General features: G+C 40.7%; 1 protein-coding gene and 1 pseudogene across 4 annotated transcripts; one reads left to right on the top strand and one right to left on the bottom strand.

Moving 5' to 3' along the window:
* Positions 1-958: 958 nt before the first annotated feature.
* On the bottom strand, positions 959-4,433 carry LOC148034990 (17.4 kDa class I heat shock protein-like). Of its 4 annotated transcripts, XR_015691138.1 has the most exons (3): positions 2,348-4,411; positions 2,167-2,253; positions 1,427-1,565 (listed from the first exon to the last, which is right to left on the bottom strand). XR_015691138.1 is itself a non-coding variant. In XM_087679906.1 (2 exons), exons 1-2 carry the CDS (start codon positions 4,370-4,372, stop codon positions 1,294-1,296), a joined length of 375 nt encoding a protein of 124 aa, XP_087536032.1. In that variant the 5' UTR covers positions 4,373-4,433; the 3' UTR covers positions 959-1,293. The 4 variants fall into 4 exon arrangements, 3 of the variants coding, with proteins under 3 accessions (XP_087536032.1, XP_087536031.1, XP_087536033.1); XM_087679906.1 differs by lacking the exon at positions 2,167-2,253 and having other exon boundaries at positions 959-1,565; positions 4,270-4,433; XM_087679905.1 differs by lacking the exon at positions 2,167-2,253 and having other exon boundaries at positions 960-1,565; positions 2,348-3,656.
* A 4,755-nt stretch (positions 4,434-9,188) lies between these two features.
* Positions 9,189-9,969, top strand: LOC148034989 (lipase-like; annotated as a pseudogene).
* Positions 9,970-15,977: the final 6,008 nt, after the last annotated feature.

The following is a 15,977-nucleotide window of genomic DNA, read 5'->3' as shown; positions in this document are numbered from 1 at the left end:
TGATACTAGTGGACACGTTACAATAGTTTTGATACTTGCAAGCCTCACTAATACCACTAACAATGGCTCTCTCTTAAATATTCCCTGTTGTTTCCGTCCACAATCAATCCTTAAGCCAAATATATCTATTCAGCTTCCCCTCCCCCCCCCACTAGATAGGCTGCCTTTGGATCCTTTTATCCCCCTTCAAAACAACGCAATTAAGATTTTAGCTTTTATTGCTTTGCTTTTCCTTCATTTTTTGTGTTTTGCAAGTAAAATCTTTTAAAAGCTTTCCTTAAGCTTTTCCTTCCCTCCAACAACCTTAAAAATTGTCAAAGGCTTTAAGCCAGTACTCCCTAACACACATTAAACCAAGAATATACAATCTTGCATACTCAAAAAGCTTTGTGACTTCGAAAGCAATCTTTGTCCAAAACAATCTCGAAATTTCATAAACTAAAAAATCATAGGAATTCTCCACCTACTCCATTTTCTAAAATCGAAGTTCTTGTGACTAACTTGGTAGCTTGTGTGTGCTTGCTCTATCTCACGAGATGGCATTTCGTACTTTGTTTGATGTATATTCCATTGTCGTAAAAATTCCTGACAAGGGGATGGAACATGCCTACTAGGATGGCTAGGCAGCTTATATCATGTTGTAATCCTATCAAAACTAGAGGCTGAAGATCATGCATAAATGAATGAAGAGGGAGATTTGGATTGACTACACCTCCATTCCTTAAACTCTCTTGCGATTATTGCAGCATTCTAGTACTCGCCTTGCATTCAATTACTCCCTTCCCTCTATGAGCAACTACAATTGTCATGTTGAGACAATGGTATACTATGGGTATTATAGTTACATAATAAATCATGCATCATTCATTGGTTTTGTCATGTTTATCTATTGTAACACGTACCTAATTGAGTTATTTAAAGAACAAGTAAAATTGTCATCTTTGAGAGCTCAAGTATCAATTTATAGATAATTGTGTATTAGCATACAAGAAAAATGTCCCAATATCTACGAGATTACAGACCTCTTACTCATAAAGTAATTTGGAATTCTACAACTACATCAACCTCTTTCAAGAAGAAAAATTAGAGAGAGAGAGAGAGAGACTCTTACTAGATAATGTAAAGCCTAGCAACTCTCAAAAGTTTTTTTTCTTTTGGAGGGGGGATATACTCGTAATGACCTATTAGATAGGATACTTATGAAGCCTTATGATTTTCAAAGTGTAGATAGGCCATGCCTATCTTGCATGAAGCCTTTTTTATGAGCAAATGCAAAAGAGAGATCACACTTTCTCAATATTTGCTCATTATGGGGATTTGCCTAATGATGGATATCTTTTTTGGTACGGTGATGGTAACAACACCAACTTCATCTTGGGCTCTTATTTTGTTCAGAAGAATGTTGTTTGGTAGTTGGAACTGGCGAAGAAAGATACCTCCAGGCCTCTCAATAATGTGCTCAATCATATAGTCTCTAGTCCTTTCTAGCTCGGTGATGTGCATGCCAATAATTTGAAGCACATTGCCCGGGAGTACTTGTAAGCTTATGTCATCCTTGGTCAAACCTACAAAAAACAACACAATTTCAAACACTTCTTCATGTGGGGTATTGTTGATGATATTGTTGATACATCAAGAACCCTGTTACCACTAAAAGATATTATAATTGGGTAGATTGTTTCAATATGAAGGTCACATAGTTAAAGTATAGCTTACACATTATGTACATAACATTGAGAAGCCTAGTATATAAAGGCCGTCATAGTTGACAAATTTTCTCATGTTGAATGATTGCAGAATTTAATGGTGAGTGTAAGCTACTCTAGCTCTAGTCAATGATTTAACATCATTTTCACGTTGAAAATGCCAATGAGGTTTGCCATTTACTTACTTCATTAGGAGATTTCCACATGTAAAACCACTTAACAAATCATAATGAAATTTACATCATTTAGTCACCTCAAACCACTTCTAGCTCCTTTGACAATGTCATGTTGATTCACCCTTCAAAAGCTATGACAATGTCATGTCGATTGTCCATTCAAATAATGGTAATACTACCAACCATAACCAATGCATTCATTATACCAACCATCAGCCAATGTATTCATCTAGTCAATCGTCGAATCACATGGAAAATGCCAATGAGCTACGCCACATACGTACTTCATAATGAGATTTTCACACGTAAATCGCTTGACGAACGATGATGAAATGTGCATCATCTGAGTCACCTCGAACCATCTTCAGCTCCTATAAAGAATGTAGGATCACCTTGAATAAGCTATGACATTTTGATTGTACATTGAGATTGATTCTATGTGCAAGATGGAGCTCTACTAGTCACCTGGTACATCGAGCTTGATGTGGTGTGCTGATGCAGTCTCGAGCCAGTCCACCTTGAGCTCACCAATGCTGGCGATGGTAGGGAAGCGAGAAAAGCTGGCCATGATATAGCGCGCACGCACAGACACATAGAGAGAGTGTGTGTGTGTGAGTGTGTATGTGTGTGTATGTGTGAGTACTAAGTCAAGGAATGGAAAGGGATGAGCCAGCACCTGCCCTTTTATAGTAGTAGCTCTCTCTCTCTCTCTCTCTCTCTCTCTCTCTCTCTCTCTCTCTGTGCGCCTTTGCAGGGTCTCTACTCAACCCCCATCGGGTTATTTCCTTCCCTTTCAAGTGACTCACTTGTTCCTTTCCTAGATTTTTAATCTTTTGTTTATCCTTTTGAACCATCATTCTCCCCCGCCATCCCCTTGAGTGCATAGCAAAGAGTTTGTGATGCCTTAATATATCAAAAACCTTCCTTATGTGTGATAAGTGGTCTTGAAGGGTCTTATTGTAAATCAAAATGTCATCAAAGAAGACAAGAAAATTTGAAAAAGGAAAGTTTGAAAAATCTTGTTTATCAGAATCTGAAAGGTAGCTAGAGTATTTGTAAGCCCAAATGGCATCACTAGAAAATAATAGAGCCCTCAACTCGGGGGGTGGGGGGGGGGGGAGGGGGAGGGAGGGGGGTGGGTAGGGGGGTCACCTTAAAGAAGCACACTATATAACGTGAGTTCAAAGGATACTTAAAAAACCCCTTTTTAAAAAAATTTCACCATTTTATATACCCCTTTTGTGAATTTTGAATGCAATAGTTATATCCCCTCTGTAAATCTAAAATTTGAATCGAATGTGCATTTTCATGGCCCCTTCTATACAATTCAAATTAAAACATGATACTACCATAGTGACTACTTCTCCAACTCAGCTCTTCCAAATGGAAAACCATGCATTGAGCATCATGTTTCCTTTTACCTCATCAAGTGGACCATTATGAGCATTCATTGCTCATACAAGATCCCAAGCAACTACCACAAGTTAGGCAATTACCCTCATCTACTCTTTATATCCACACCCTTGATTGTGGTTTTGTACTTTGAGTCTCACTTTTGTATTAACTATTGGGCCAAGTCAAACAAACAAACATCCACCAGACAAAAATCATTGCCTTCACGATCATTGCAAGCTTGTGAGCAATCCATTGCAACACCCTTGATCTGATGAAAAGCTATAATAGAATCCACTCCCCCTCCCCCATGCTAGTTGTAAATATTTGTCTCATGAGAACATATATGCATTTAAGTATTGATCCCCTCCCCCCATATTCCCCCCACCCATCCCCCTCCCACCCCACGCCCTGCCCCCCCCATCCCCTCGCCTCCCTTAAAAAGTGTGCTTCTGAAATTTTTTGAATAAAAACACCCCTAATGTAAATTTTACAGGAGGTGCATTTATAAACCCCTTCTGTTTTTGAAAAACTGTAAGTCAACATAATAAAAATACCCTTTCTTTTGAACTCATATGGTATATTACATGTTCTATAAGGTGACCCCCCCCCACCTACCCCCCCCGGGAGCCCTTCGATGAGTCCTAAAACCACTTCTAGCTCCTTTGACAATGTCATGTCGATTGTCCGTTCAAATAATGGCAATACTACCAACCATAACCAATGCATTCATTATACCAACCACCAGCCAATGTATTCATCTAGTCAATCGTCGAATCACATGGAAAATGCCAATAAGCTTCGCCACATACGTACTTCATAACGAGATTTTCACGCGTATAATCGCTTAACAAACGATGATGAAATGTACATCATCTGAGTCACCTCGAACCACCTTCAGCTCCTAAGAATGTCGAATCACCTTGAAGAAGCTATGACACTTTGATTGTACATTGAGATTGATTCTACGTGCAAGATGGAGCTCTGCAGGTCACCTGGTACATCGAGCTTGATGTGGTGTGCTGACGCAGTCTCGAGCCAGTCCACCTTGAGCTCGCCAACGCTGGCGATGGTAGGGAAGCGAGAAAAGCTGGCCATGATATAGCGCGCGCGCGCAGACACAGAGAAAGAGAGAGAGTGTATGTGTATGTGTGTGTGTGTGAGTACTAAGCGAAGGAATGGGAAGGGATGAGCTAGCACCTGCCCTTTTATAGTAGTAGCGCTCTCTCTCTCTCTCTCTCTCTCTCTCTCTCTCTCTCTCTCTCTCTCTCTCTCTCTCTGTGTCTCTGTCTCTGTGCGCCTTTGCAGGGTCTCTACTCAACCCCCATCGGGTTATTTCCTTCCCTTTCAGCTGACTCCCTTGTTCCTTTCCTACATTGTTTATCTTTTGTTTATCCTTTCAACCATCATTCTCCCCCGCCGTCCCGTTGAGTACATAAGAAGCCTCCATTCTACTGTTCATTAGCATACGGCCACCTCTGTTCAATGGGTTTCGGGGTACGCAATAAGCCTCGAGAATGGCGTTTAGCAACAGGACTTTACCTCCCATCGACAAGATTTTGAAATATCGAGAGTATAGCGGCATAAGGTTTTGAAATGTCTCGTGACCTGTTACACCTAAGAATTGGGTATGACACTGGTTGTATTGTGCTTAGTAGATAGATGGAAGGGAACTACTATATTTAGTGTTATGGTGAACATAGTATTAGGTAAAATCAGATAAACTATTATTTTTAGAGAATTATTAATAATAAATCATCTTTACATGAATCTATATAGTAAGTATAATATGTTATAAAATGCATTTACATGATAATTTGTATTATTTAAATTATTACTTTATTTTTGAATTGCAAGTTTAAAATTTTTTAGTAGTAGTTTTGACTAAATCATTGGTCTTTATTTTAGCCTTATTAATTTATTTGATTTTATCCATTTAATATAAATAATATTAATTTATTATATTTAAAATATGCTTTCATCAAAATAAGGGGCTTGTATGTGTTTTCTCTCTCTTTTTTTAAAGATGAATTAACTTTTTCAATTCTTTTATGTGTCATAATATTGTCTATAATTACTATTTGAGATGCTAGATTAATCAGGTGGTGTATTTTGTAGCATTTGATGGTGTTCAGTCGAATGGATGGGAAAGTTAAAGGTCATAGTGGGAAAAATTGGAAACAATCTTCCAATCATTGGTTGGCGAAGAAACACTATAGTGACTTTAGCCAACTAGATTTGCATCTCTCTTCATGGCAATGCAATGACCAAGGTAGATAATTTTTACCCATTTTTTAATGTTAAAATTTTAAAAATCCTTAAGTTTATTACTTTTGAGATTTAAATAAAATCTTTTCACACTTTGGAAGAAAAATCAAAGCAACGATCAATATAAGCATTGGCCAATAATTACTCGTGAGGGACTATTCTCAACTTGGTAGGTGGCATCAATATGTTAGATATCCTTTTATTCTTAGCTATTAGTAAATAAGAAAACAATTTACAAACACAGGAGTGGTGACTAATGAGGTCTATAGGCATACAATGGTATGGTAATACATCAATTCCCTTGGTCAAAGGTAGCATGATCTTATGTCACTACAAGATATAGGCCTTATACTAACGTTAAAAGTGATGAAAATGTAAATAAAAAGATTTGCCCCTGTCATTGCAAAAAGTGTCGTTATTGGCGATACCATAGAACAGTCGATATTAGCATCGTTATCAGCATCGCTATTTGTGTCGGTATCAACTGATACCGATGCAAATAATAACTCTAATAACGATGCCAATAACGGCGCGTGCATGTAAATTTGCGATGCTAATAGCGATGGTAACATGGAAAAAAAAATTGTAATAGGAAAAAAAAAATCGTGGCAGGGCAACAAGCTACCCTGCCACATATCGCACTATGTGCTTTATTTGGGCCATACAAAATAGTTTCTGCACTATGTACAATGCTCGTGTAAATAAAGACAAAGTGTACTTAAATCATAACACTGATACATGAAATAAATACATGATCGCATAATGAAAGCGACTGGTACAATCATGGCAAGATATCACTACTACATAGAAAATGTCTACACAGATCAGGTGACCAAAAAAAGAAGGGTGTGTGAGCTCTAGGGATCCAAGGGCAAGCCATACATCCTCGCCATTCGAAAGCTCGTCCTGCCACAAAGGAGCATCAAACGGACTCTACAAAAAAAGAAACAACTACACATCAGTCCACCATACAATAATGCATTGTAATTAAACATGGTAACTACGGACAAGAAATATGAGTGACTTACAAGGCCACCGCGTCTATATAATCAATCGATCAATGCAGTGAGATCGTGCCTCTCTACATATCGAGTCTCAAGGCCGGTTGGATCGCGATTTCTAATGGAGTGCTGCAAAGGAAATGAAATACTAACTGTTAGAAACACGATTGTCAGTACAAAGTATATTGCAAAAAAATAAGCAAGCAAAACAAAAGAAAGACCACTCCGGCCTCTAGTCGTGCCCTCGCTACCTCGCACTGCTAACTCCAATGTCTTGGAGAATCTGTAGCCTCCTCCCTCAGTCGGTGCGCCAGTTGTCTGCGTCTAGCCACTTGGGCTTTGCAGGCCCACTCTTGAGTGCCTTGCGTGCGTCCGATCGACTGTGTGATATATATGTATGCATACACTCCATCATCCAGCCCGTAGAAAACCTATTTGCTGTGGCTGGAACTGGAAACTTCTCATGCAGCAAGGATGCTACTATGTAGTCCTTGCTCCCCTCCGGTATGTTTTTCCAATGATCCAAGACGTGCCGAAAAGCTTGTTGACACAACTCTCTCATGCAAGCCATCACCCTCCTCCCCTCATCATTCATGATGATGGCTCCTGACCTATCATCTACAAGATAGGTATACCCCTCTGGGGGTATGCCTAAGATGGGTGCTATCTCACTTGCGACCATGCTCCTCGGCATATCCAAGAGACCCCTGTACATCTGGTGTACCGACCAGGGTAGTATCTATCGGTGTAACACCCATAAGGGTGCCACCTGTGGACAACTGAGGAAAAGCCGGAGTAACTGGAGTAGATGTCCCCACAGGTGTGACAAATCTTGGAAGTGACGCAACTCCAGCAGAAGGACGAGACGGAGACACCGCGTCCATGCCTCCATAGCAACCAGCATCTCCCTGACCCTAAAGCACTCGCTCCCTTTGGCCCAAGTCTGGAGCGTCGACCTCGTCTGCTCAAAGCTGAAGCATCTGATCACACCGAAGTAGATCTAATAGAGCGGCCTGACGATGTCTGAGACAGCTCCTGGTCCGCCATGTCTCTGAATCTCGCCATCTGATCTGGAGACATGCGCGTGAAGATGTCCTGCAACTCCTCATCGCTCATCCCTCCACTCATCTTGATGATCTAAGTATCCACAAAGGTCACCTGCACAGACAAAAAATGATATTAGCATAATCAATTTAAATCATACAAAGCACGGTAATAGAAATCTTTAAAAAATGATCTTACTTAAAATGCATATTTTATTTATCCTTATAAGCGATTAGTCAACGAATTGAGTAAGTGGATGCTCCAAGTATGAAGTATCCTATGGTCCCATGCCAATCTCCTAACACAACTCGGCATAAATTGGAAGGTCGATAGACATGTCACCATAAAAGGATGAGTCCATCTCGTTCTCAAAGAATTCTTGGACTCCTTTATTTCCATCATTGTTACCCGATGCTGGCTCCTCTACATGCTCCAAGCTTTCGGTGGCCTCCACCCCTTCCAATATCGACCCCTCTATTTGTATATTGTCATCATCTATGCTCGAAACATTGCTTTGATCATATACTCTCGCACTTGGGGGAGTTGAAGGTATAACATACCACCATCGACGTTGTTGGGGGTTTGGATAGAAGATTACCTATTCACAAACACGTACAAGAGAGATTTAACTATTGTGACATGTACCATGTCGTAATACAATTAACAAACAAATGAGTTCATGCACCTATTTATAATGGGCCGGCAACATAAAGGTATTGTGCAAATATGTCCATTTTTTTCGGAATCTATTTCGAGAAATCCAGATGGACCTCGTCGAACTGATGCTCCAGCTCCTTCAAGTCCCACTTTGAACCACTGCACATCGAATAGTATCATGGAAAGCTACGATAATCCACGGTAACAATACTTTGCAAGTTTCCAAAATACTCTATCTTATCTATAACCATGTTTGGATCTGTTGCTCATCGTCGGCTCTCTTGCTCCAACCTTGCCATGATACCACAGTCTATTGTGAAGCGCTTTTTGTCAATATGCTCCATGCAAAAATGCCGCCCATGTGACCATGCTGCACTATATATTTTGTCCTGTACATTGAAACACTCAATTAGTTGTCACATATAAAATATACATATGACACATTCTAAACACGTCATCACCTTTAGACTACATCCCCTCGAGAATTCCCACTCCTCGGTTGAGACCTCTGCCCCTTTGCGAGACGCTACAGTCAAAGCTCCATGCAACCATCGCATTGACATAAACCGCAGCATCTCCTCCATGCCCTTGGGATATCGAATCGGTCGATGGCGTGTACTACATTGAAATTCAGATCGCACTGTCGTACTGCTACGCATCCGAGGTGTGGAATCCACCAAAAAGTTGTGTGTGTGACATTTGTTACTTTGTACATACTTAGTCATTGTGTTTGCATTTTGTTCTGTGTGGGAAGTATAGTGGAGAGAGGGGTCTTCTCCTGCCTTTCCTTTCAGCTAGGGTTGAACCTGATAGATCATCCTTCAACAATGGTGGGCATGCGATGTCTTCTATGGCTTTTCTTGGCTTCCAATTCCCAGGCGAAAAGAAGAAACGATCACTCCGTCGATGAATTGAAATGCATGGAGTGCCTCATCAGGTTAGCCATGTGGAAGGTTGTGTGCTGCTTCTTTCTGCTAGGCTTAGTGCCAGTTGTTCTAGGTGGATGAGGATTGGAACTTACAAGGGTTCATGACTATGATGATGGCTTTCAGTACAACCATACACTTGCTCAAATACTTGTGGAGTACGCTTCTCTGGTGTATGTCAATGATTTGGATTCTCTCATTTCTTGGAATTGCTCTACGTGTGATGGCTACACCAAGGGTTTCAGATTGGTGGAGCTTATAGCTGATGTTCAACACTACCTACAGCGGGCTTGCTGAAGACTTGAATGCAATTGTGATTGCATTCTGTGGAACGCAAGAGAATAGTATTCAAAACTAGATGGAGGATCTATATTTTAAGCAGCTTGATCTGAATTATCCAGGAGTTACAGGTGCAATGATACATCGTGGATTTTATACAGTCTACCATAATACCACCATTCGTACAAGAGTAGTTGGTGCAGTTATGTCTATACTTGATGAAGTGGAAGGATTGGACATTATGGTTACAGAACATTCTATGGGGGGTGCCATGGCTGCGTTCTGTGCTCTTGATCTCACAGTAAACTATGGAATGGGGAATATCCAAATAGTAACATTTGGGCAAAACAGAATTGGTAGAAGCTTTATCTGCTGCTATCGTGGGAGGGGCCGCTTTTCTGGTCAGAAAGAGGCGTGTTGTAGGCCGCCTGGGAAAAAAAAGCGCAGTGTATCTGACAAAGAGAGGAATCAAGAGGAGGACCTGACCAGAAAAATGGGGCTCGGGAGGAGAACCGTGTGATAGGCTCTTTCAAAATAAGCCCAATTTCATGTTGCTCGATGATAGGCCAATTAGATGAGCTCCGGTGATCCAGCAGATCCGTCTGATCTTCCTTTGTTTGAGCCAATCTAGAGCACAACTTAGGCATCATCACGGCCGCCTCCACTTCTCTCTAAAGGTGAACATAACTGGTGATGCATTTTTGATATCTCAAGATTGTGAGGCCAAGTACCTTGCCTCAACGTGTAAAAGGCAATAGAGGAGGAGCATATTTCGTGGTAGCTGTTATGCTTTCATACGCGCATCTGGTACAATATGTGGTTGGTATAGAGTGATCAATTGGCCACGCAATCATGAGAGAGAGAGAGAGAGAGAGAGAGATCCATCGATCGGAAGAAATAAGCATGCACTTAAGCCTGACTGATCAAACGTGCTAGATTGTGCAAAAAAGGAAAAACAGGCCGGTAGTGAACAGCGAATCAAGAGTTGGCGTAGTCATGGGTGCAGGCCACGCTCGATCGGATTGATGCCATTGTGGAGCGCACCAACTGCATTGATGGTACTAGAGAGGCCCTTGAGGCTGAGAATTATGAATATGCAGCCAAGTTTACATACTCTGTCGAGACAGGGGAATTTGAAACTGTCCCAAAATTTGGTAAATTGACATAAACAATTACAACATTTTGAGGCTGTGGTTTATTTTAGTTCCAGAACAAGCTAAGAGTAATACTCCCATCACACTAATCAGCCATACCTGGATGCAATGTAAAGAACCTCTGCTCTGAGGTTGTAGTTGGCATGGATACAATTGGAAACTGGTCAAAGTAGCTTATGTCTAGACTATTTTGGATGACTGGGATTGAATTTGCTGGATTGTAAAAAGGATTTTTGTCAAGTGTTAGCATATGTTTGGACCATCAGGACTCAATATGCTGGATTGTGAAGAGAACTTTTGTCAAGTGTGAGCAAGGACAGAATATGCAATATGTTTCATGTCTGAAAATTGCTGACACCCTATTCTTTGAAAGATGCGAAATTTGGTTGAGGATTTCATACTAAGAAATACCATTGTAGAGGGCAGTTCAGAGCGCGATAGATTTCCTGCAAATGCATTTGACATTTTCCTCACAGAAGGAGCAAATCATGGGATTTCTCAAATGTAATAATCCTCTAATTTTCTGGTAAAAAGGAATCGATCGTGATATTGGCCATTCAGATAGTTATGATGCGTATGAGTTGTCTTTATATGTTTAACTGCTGATCAGAAACTGGCCTTTGATTACTGGAACCGGTGGTGCTTCGATCCAAGTTCTTCAGGCTATAAACAACAGGTTTATTGAACAGATGCATGTTAAATCAACAATCTTTGCATTCAATATGAAGAGTTGGGAGTTTACTGCTGCATAGCCTGATCTCCCTTGATTGATCTTCTATCCTGATATTAGTCAAGGTCCTCTGTGGTCACGACTTTGCTTTCAAAAACCCTTCGACATCTTTGGTGAACCTGACATGAAAGCGTCGCATTTAAAAAAATTTCAGGATGGGAGATACTTCAGTATCAATTTCAGCCTCTTTTACGATTCCTGCTTTGTCCTCTACTTCAGCTTCATACATCGACTTCTGCTTCAAGTACTTCTACGGATGATTTAAAGCAGATTTTACAAAATATGTCTATGTATATGCAACTTCAAAATCAGAAGACGCAATTGTATATGCAGCAGCAACAGCAGTTACATCAACAACAGTTGTCTTAGCAAAGGCAACTACATTCGGAGCAAGAGAATGCAATCAACGCGACTAAGGCGATTGAAGCAGTTGAGAATGAAAAGAAGCTATTTGATGGCCGTAATGTATCGGCTTATTTGAAGATGTATGAGATCAAGATGGGATTTTTGGGAGTACCAACAGGACTTATGAGTAAATATTTTCTTCGCCTTGTCACACCTGCCTTGAGGGTAAAAGTGACTGATCTTTTCCTTCAAAATTTGCATTGGCAAGATTTTAAAAAGGCCCTGAAAGAGGAGTATTTTCTTGTGGACTTTGGGATGGCTACACGGCGAACATTCCGAGAGTGGTTCTACATGCCAAACAAAGGTCTAGCTGCTTCAGAATTGATACGAGAATTTAAAGAGAGGTATAGTCAGCTTGATGCCATTGAACAAAGAGCATTGGATGTTGAGAAAGTTGAGCTTTTCTTGCAAGCTGCAGATCCTGTTCTTCAGGAAGAATTAGGAGAGCTTCTTGAGGATCGCACGAAGCCTATGAGTCTTAAAACAGATTGACAAGATGCCTAGGATGTGGTCTCGACTTTGACCAAGAGACGGATATGGAAGACCCGCCTACAGAATGGATCCATGACACCGACGCCGTCTTCTGCTCCTATGCGTGCTTCTACCCCTGTCATTTCTTCTCTTCCTCAACCAGTTACTTGGCCTATGCCAGTGCCTATTGTTTCTAATCCTCTTGTTTCTCCTGTTCCAAGACCGATGCCGGCTCCTTCTGCTCCAAAATCATCCGCTCCATCGGTTCCTTCCTCTCTTGATGACATAATCAAAGGCATAACGGATTTGACACTGGAGTCAGTTAAAGCAGAATTGGTGGAAAAATTGAAAGAGTAGTTTGCTTCGACCGCACCTACTATTTCTTCTAGTGCTCCTAGTGCACCTAAGAGAGATCGAAGATGTATTTGGTGTGATAGTACGAACCATCAACATTGCAGGGATTGCGAATCTTTTCAAGATGCAAGGAGGAAGAATTTGGTATTTTGGGGACAAGATGGCAAGATCTGGTTGATTGAAATAGGAGCTCCGCTTACTACCAATTTTGGGAAAGGCGGAATGAAGAAATTAGTAGATGATATGGTTGCACATACTTCTTATGTGGCAGCTAGAGGAGATGCTTCTGCATATGGAGTCCAGATTGAGAAAGGTTCAGAGAGTTAGTAAGCATTATGGACCTATGCTATGGAGACGGCAAACAAAGGGAAGATTCAGCAGACAGTTTTGACTAGTGCAGGTTCTAGCATCAGATCTGAGACAGGTTGGGATTCGCCTGTTGACAGGTACACTATTTATGCCTACTTGGCTAAGTCTCAAGGAGCAGATGTACTTGTTGAGGAGAAGCGTAAGAGGGATGAAGAGAATCCAAATGCAGCTAAAAAGACTAGAGGGGGTGAGTTTGTTACTCCACCTACTGCAGGGCCGTCCTTGAGACCAGGGCCAGAACGACAAATGGAGGATGCTCAAAAGAAAGAGAAGAGGTAGGAACCTAGATAAAGAAAGCAGCTAGTACTTAGATTCATGTCCGATATTGAGACATCTATGGACATGAAGAAAATCTTTAATGATAAGATACTTGGCAGTGAGGTGACTTTTACTATTTCTGAGGTTTTGGGCATCTCGAAAAGAGAGTTTCAAGATCAGTTCCAAGAAGTCCTGAAGAGGAAAAGACATACATTGCCTACTACTGATACACAGGGAGTTTTGATTGGGGAGTTGGATGAGGTTATGGGTGAGAATGCTTCTGTTTTTCCGCAGACAAAGAAGAGAGTTCAGCCTATGCATTATGCTGAAACTAATGAGCCTATCTTGGTACCGCGTAGTCATTTTTCACGGAGTCATTGGGCTAGGGCAACTACAGAAACAATGGTAAAAATTGGAGAGAAACAGGTGCCTTATGTTGCTTTGGTGGATCATGGTGCAGATATTAATCTCATAGTTCGTGGAGTTTATGAAAGTAATAGATGGCCTATGGATGCAAAGCCTGGGTGGCGTATGCGAGCTGCCAATAACACTGTAGGTGATTTGTATGCTGCCTGTCCCAGTGCTAGGATTTCTATTGGAGTTATAGAGGAGGATTTCCATTTCTTTGTGCAGGATTCATGCTCTTACCCCATAATCCTTGGACAGCCATTCATCACAGAGATGCGCATGGAGACGAAAGTAATGGATGATGGATCTGCTTATGCACGAATTCGCAGTAAAGATGGTATGAGAGCAGTACAGTTTATGACTATGTGTGTAAATCATGCAAGAAACAGGGATACTCTTCGAGATGCTCCTTTGCCCACTGTGAGGGATTCGAGTTTTCATTAGGTACCATTGTTCCGCGAGACGACGGTGGTACAGAGCAGACGAGTTGGAGTTCTCGCCCTCCTGGCAGAGTGTTTTCTCCTCCAATTTTGTTGGAATTTCAGCAAATAGTTTGATGAGTTATTAGAAGATTTCTAAGTTGCCTAGAGCTGTCAGGCATTACATATGCAGGTAGGAGAAAGATTTGAAAAATGCAGGTAGATACGATGATAGAGATGGAGAATATGCTAAAAACTGATATCCAGAGTTGTCACAGTAATGTATCAGTGCAGTCCCTAGACATATTTCATGAAATTTCAGATTTTGTGTCACAGATAGAGTCAGAGGCTGAGGTGACTCAGCAAAAAGTATTGAGTGCTGAAGAAATTCAGCAAACTGAGTTTCCGGTTGATTATCATCAGCCTACAGAGACACAGAGGGCTGAAAATGGTGCACAGATTGGTTGCCTGCCATATGCACGTGTAGTGAGCGTCAGAAGGTTCCCAAGAACAAAAGAACTCTACTTTTTGCACACAAATCAATGAAGAAAGCTTGCACGACATGAATAAGAGACCAATTGGGTGCAATATCCCCCTATTCCTTGTGTGAGCACTCCACAAAGCATGTATTTCATACATTATTTATCTTTAAGCTCAAATAATAGCCCAAATTACAAAATAACACCGCTTAGGTTTTGAGTTTGCTTTTGTGCCAATAAAGAATTAAAGCTAATGGACGCCCAAGAAATCAGGCGGTACCCAAATACAATGTCCAATACAAATATTTAAATCGTGCGCCCATGTATATACAAAAATAATAAATAAATATAAAGCGCCTTGATAAATAAGCGTGACAAAATATAGACGCCATACCTAAGATATGCGGCCATCAAAATTTGATGATAATTTGAATACACGCTATCCTCCAATGCTTCCCAATGCCACCGCTGCTCGCTCTACACATCAACTGAAGCATTCACAATTGTTAGAAAAATAATACAATTAAATCGACAAAAGTGAATACCTAGCAGTCTTCAGCTACATAAATAAATTGGTTAGAAATCAATCCTAACCTTAATTTATTACGAGTGCGCACTCTAAACTCATAAACGTTTATTAATTTAAATATGTACTTTGCGGAATCACCCGCTATGGAATCACCCATGTACATACAAAATTAACAAAACGCCCGAAAAGGATAGGCATCCCCATCGACTTCTCGCACAAAGAATCCACTTTGTGTATGAGCCTCGGTAATAAAATTTTACGAAATCCACCGCAAAACCTCACGGAATCCACCGTGGCATGGAATCCACCGTGAAATATGCCTCCTGGCATCATACCCCCGGGGTGGGATAGCAATTGTCCTCAATTGCTATTAGCTCAATGTGGAGCTAATAGAGTGGGGAAAGCATTTAAGTCTCTAGCGTGCATCCATTGGGCCTCTTCAACAGGATGATTTTTAAACTTGACCAAATATCTAGAATATCTACGGCCAGTTCTAGTGGTCATAAAGTCAGTATCTATAATAGTTTCAGGCTCAAGGATTTTAGTCTCATCATCTAGCAAAGGAGGGTTTTCATAGACAGGGTGTACAGGTAATTGGCCTCTAAAAGGTCGTAATAAACTGATATGGAAGGTGTTGTGGATTTTCCAATGTTGTGGTAGTTCTAGTTTAAATGCATTGTCATTGATTTTGTGTATGATCTTGAATGGTCCATAAAATCGAGGTGCTAATTTCACAACTTGGTGTTTATCTACACTTTATAATCTTCGTTTTTCTATGCGTAACCAAACATAATCATCAACTTTAAAATTCATAGCCTGTATTTTCTTATTTTCTTGTTTTTTATATGATTGCTGGGCTTTGGCAATCATATCTTTAACTTCATAAAAAATAGTGGCATGCATGTTAGCAATATCATCAGCAGTCTGAATTTTGTTTGATAATGATGCAACA

This window comes from Lygodium microphyllum, chromosome 6 (genome assembly GCF_053477565.2).
Source record: "Lygodium microphyllum isolate KBCC chromosome 6, Lygodium_microphyllum_v1.1.10, whole genome shotgun sequence".
NCBI classification, from domain to species: domain Eukaryota; kingdom Viridiplantae; phylum Streptophyta; class Polypodiopsida; order Schizaeales; family Lygodiaceae; genus Lygodium; species Lygodium microphyllum.
This window is presented reverse-complemented; position numbering and strand designations above follow the sequence as displayed.

Bases quoted from the DNA above. Each gene is read 5' to 3' on its own strand.
- LOC148034990 (XM_087679906.1), bottom strand. From the start codon at position 4,372: ATGGCCAGCTTTTCTCGCTTCCCTACCATCGCCAGCGTTGGCGAGCTC. The intron at 1,566-4,269 runs GTGACCTGCAGA...TGTTTTTTGTAG, and splicing joins CATCAAGCTCGATGTACCAG to GTTTGACCAAGGATGACATA.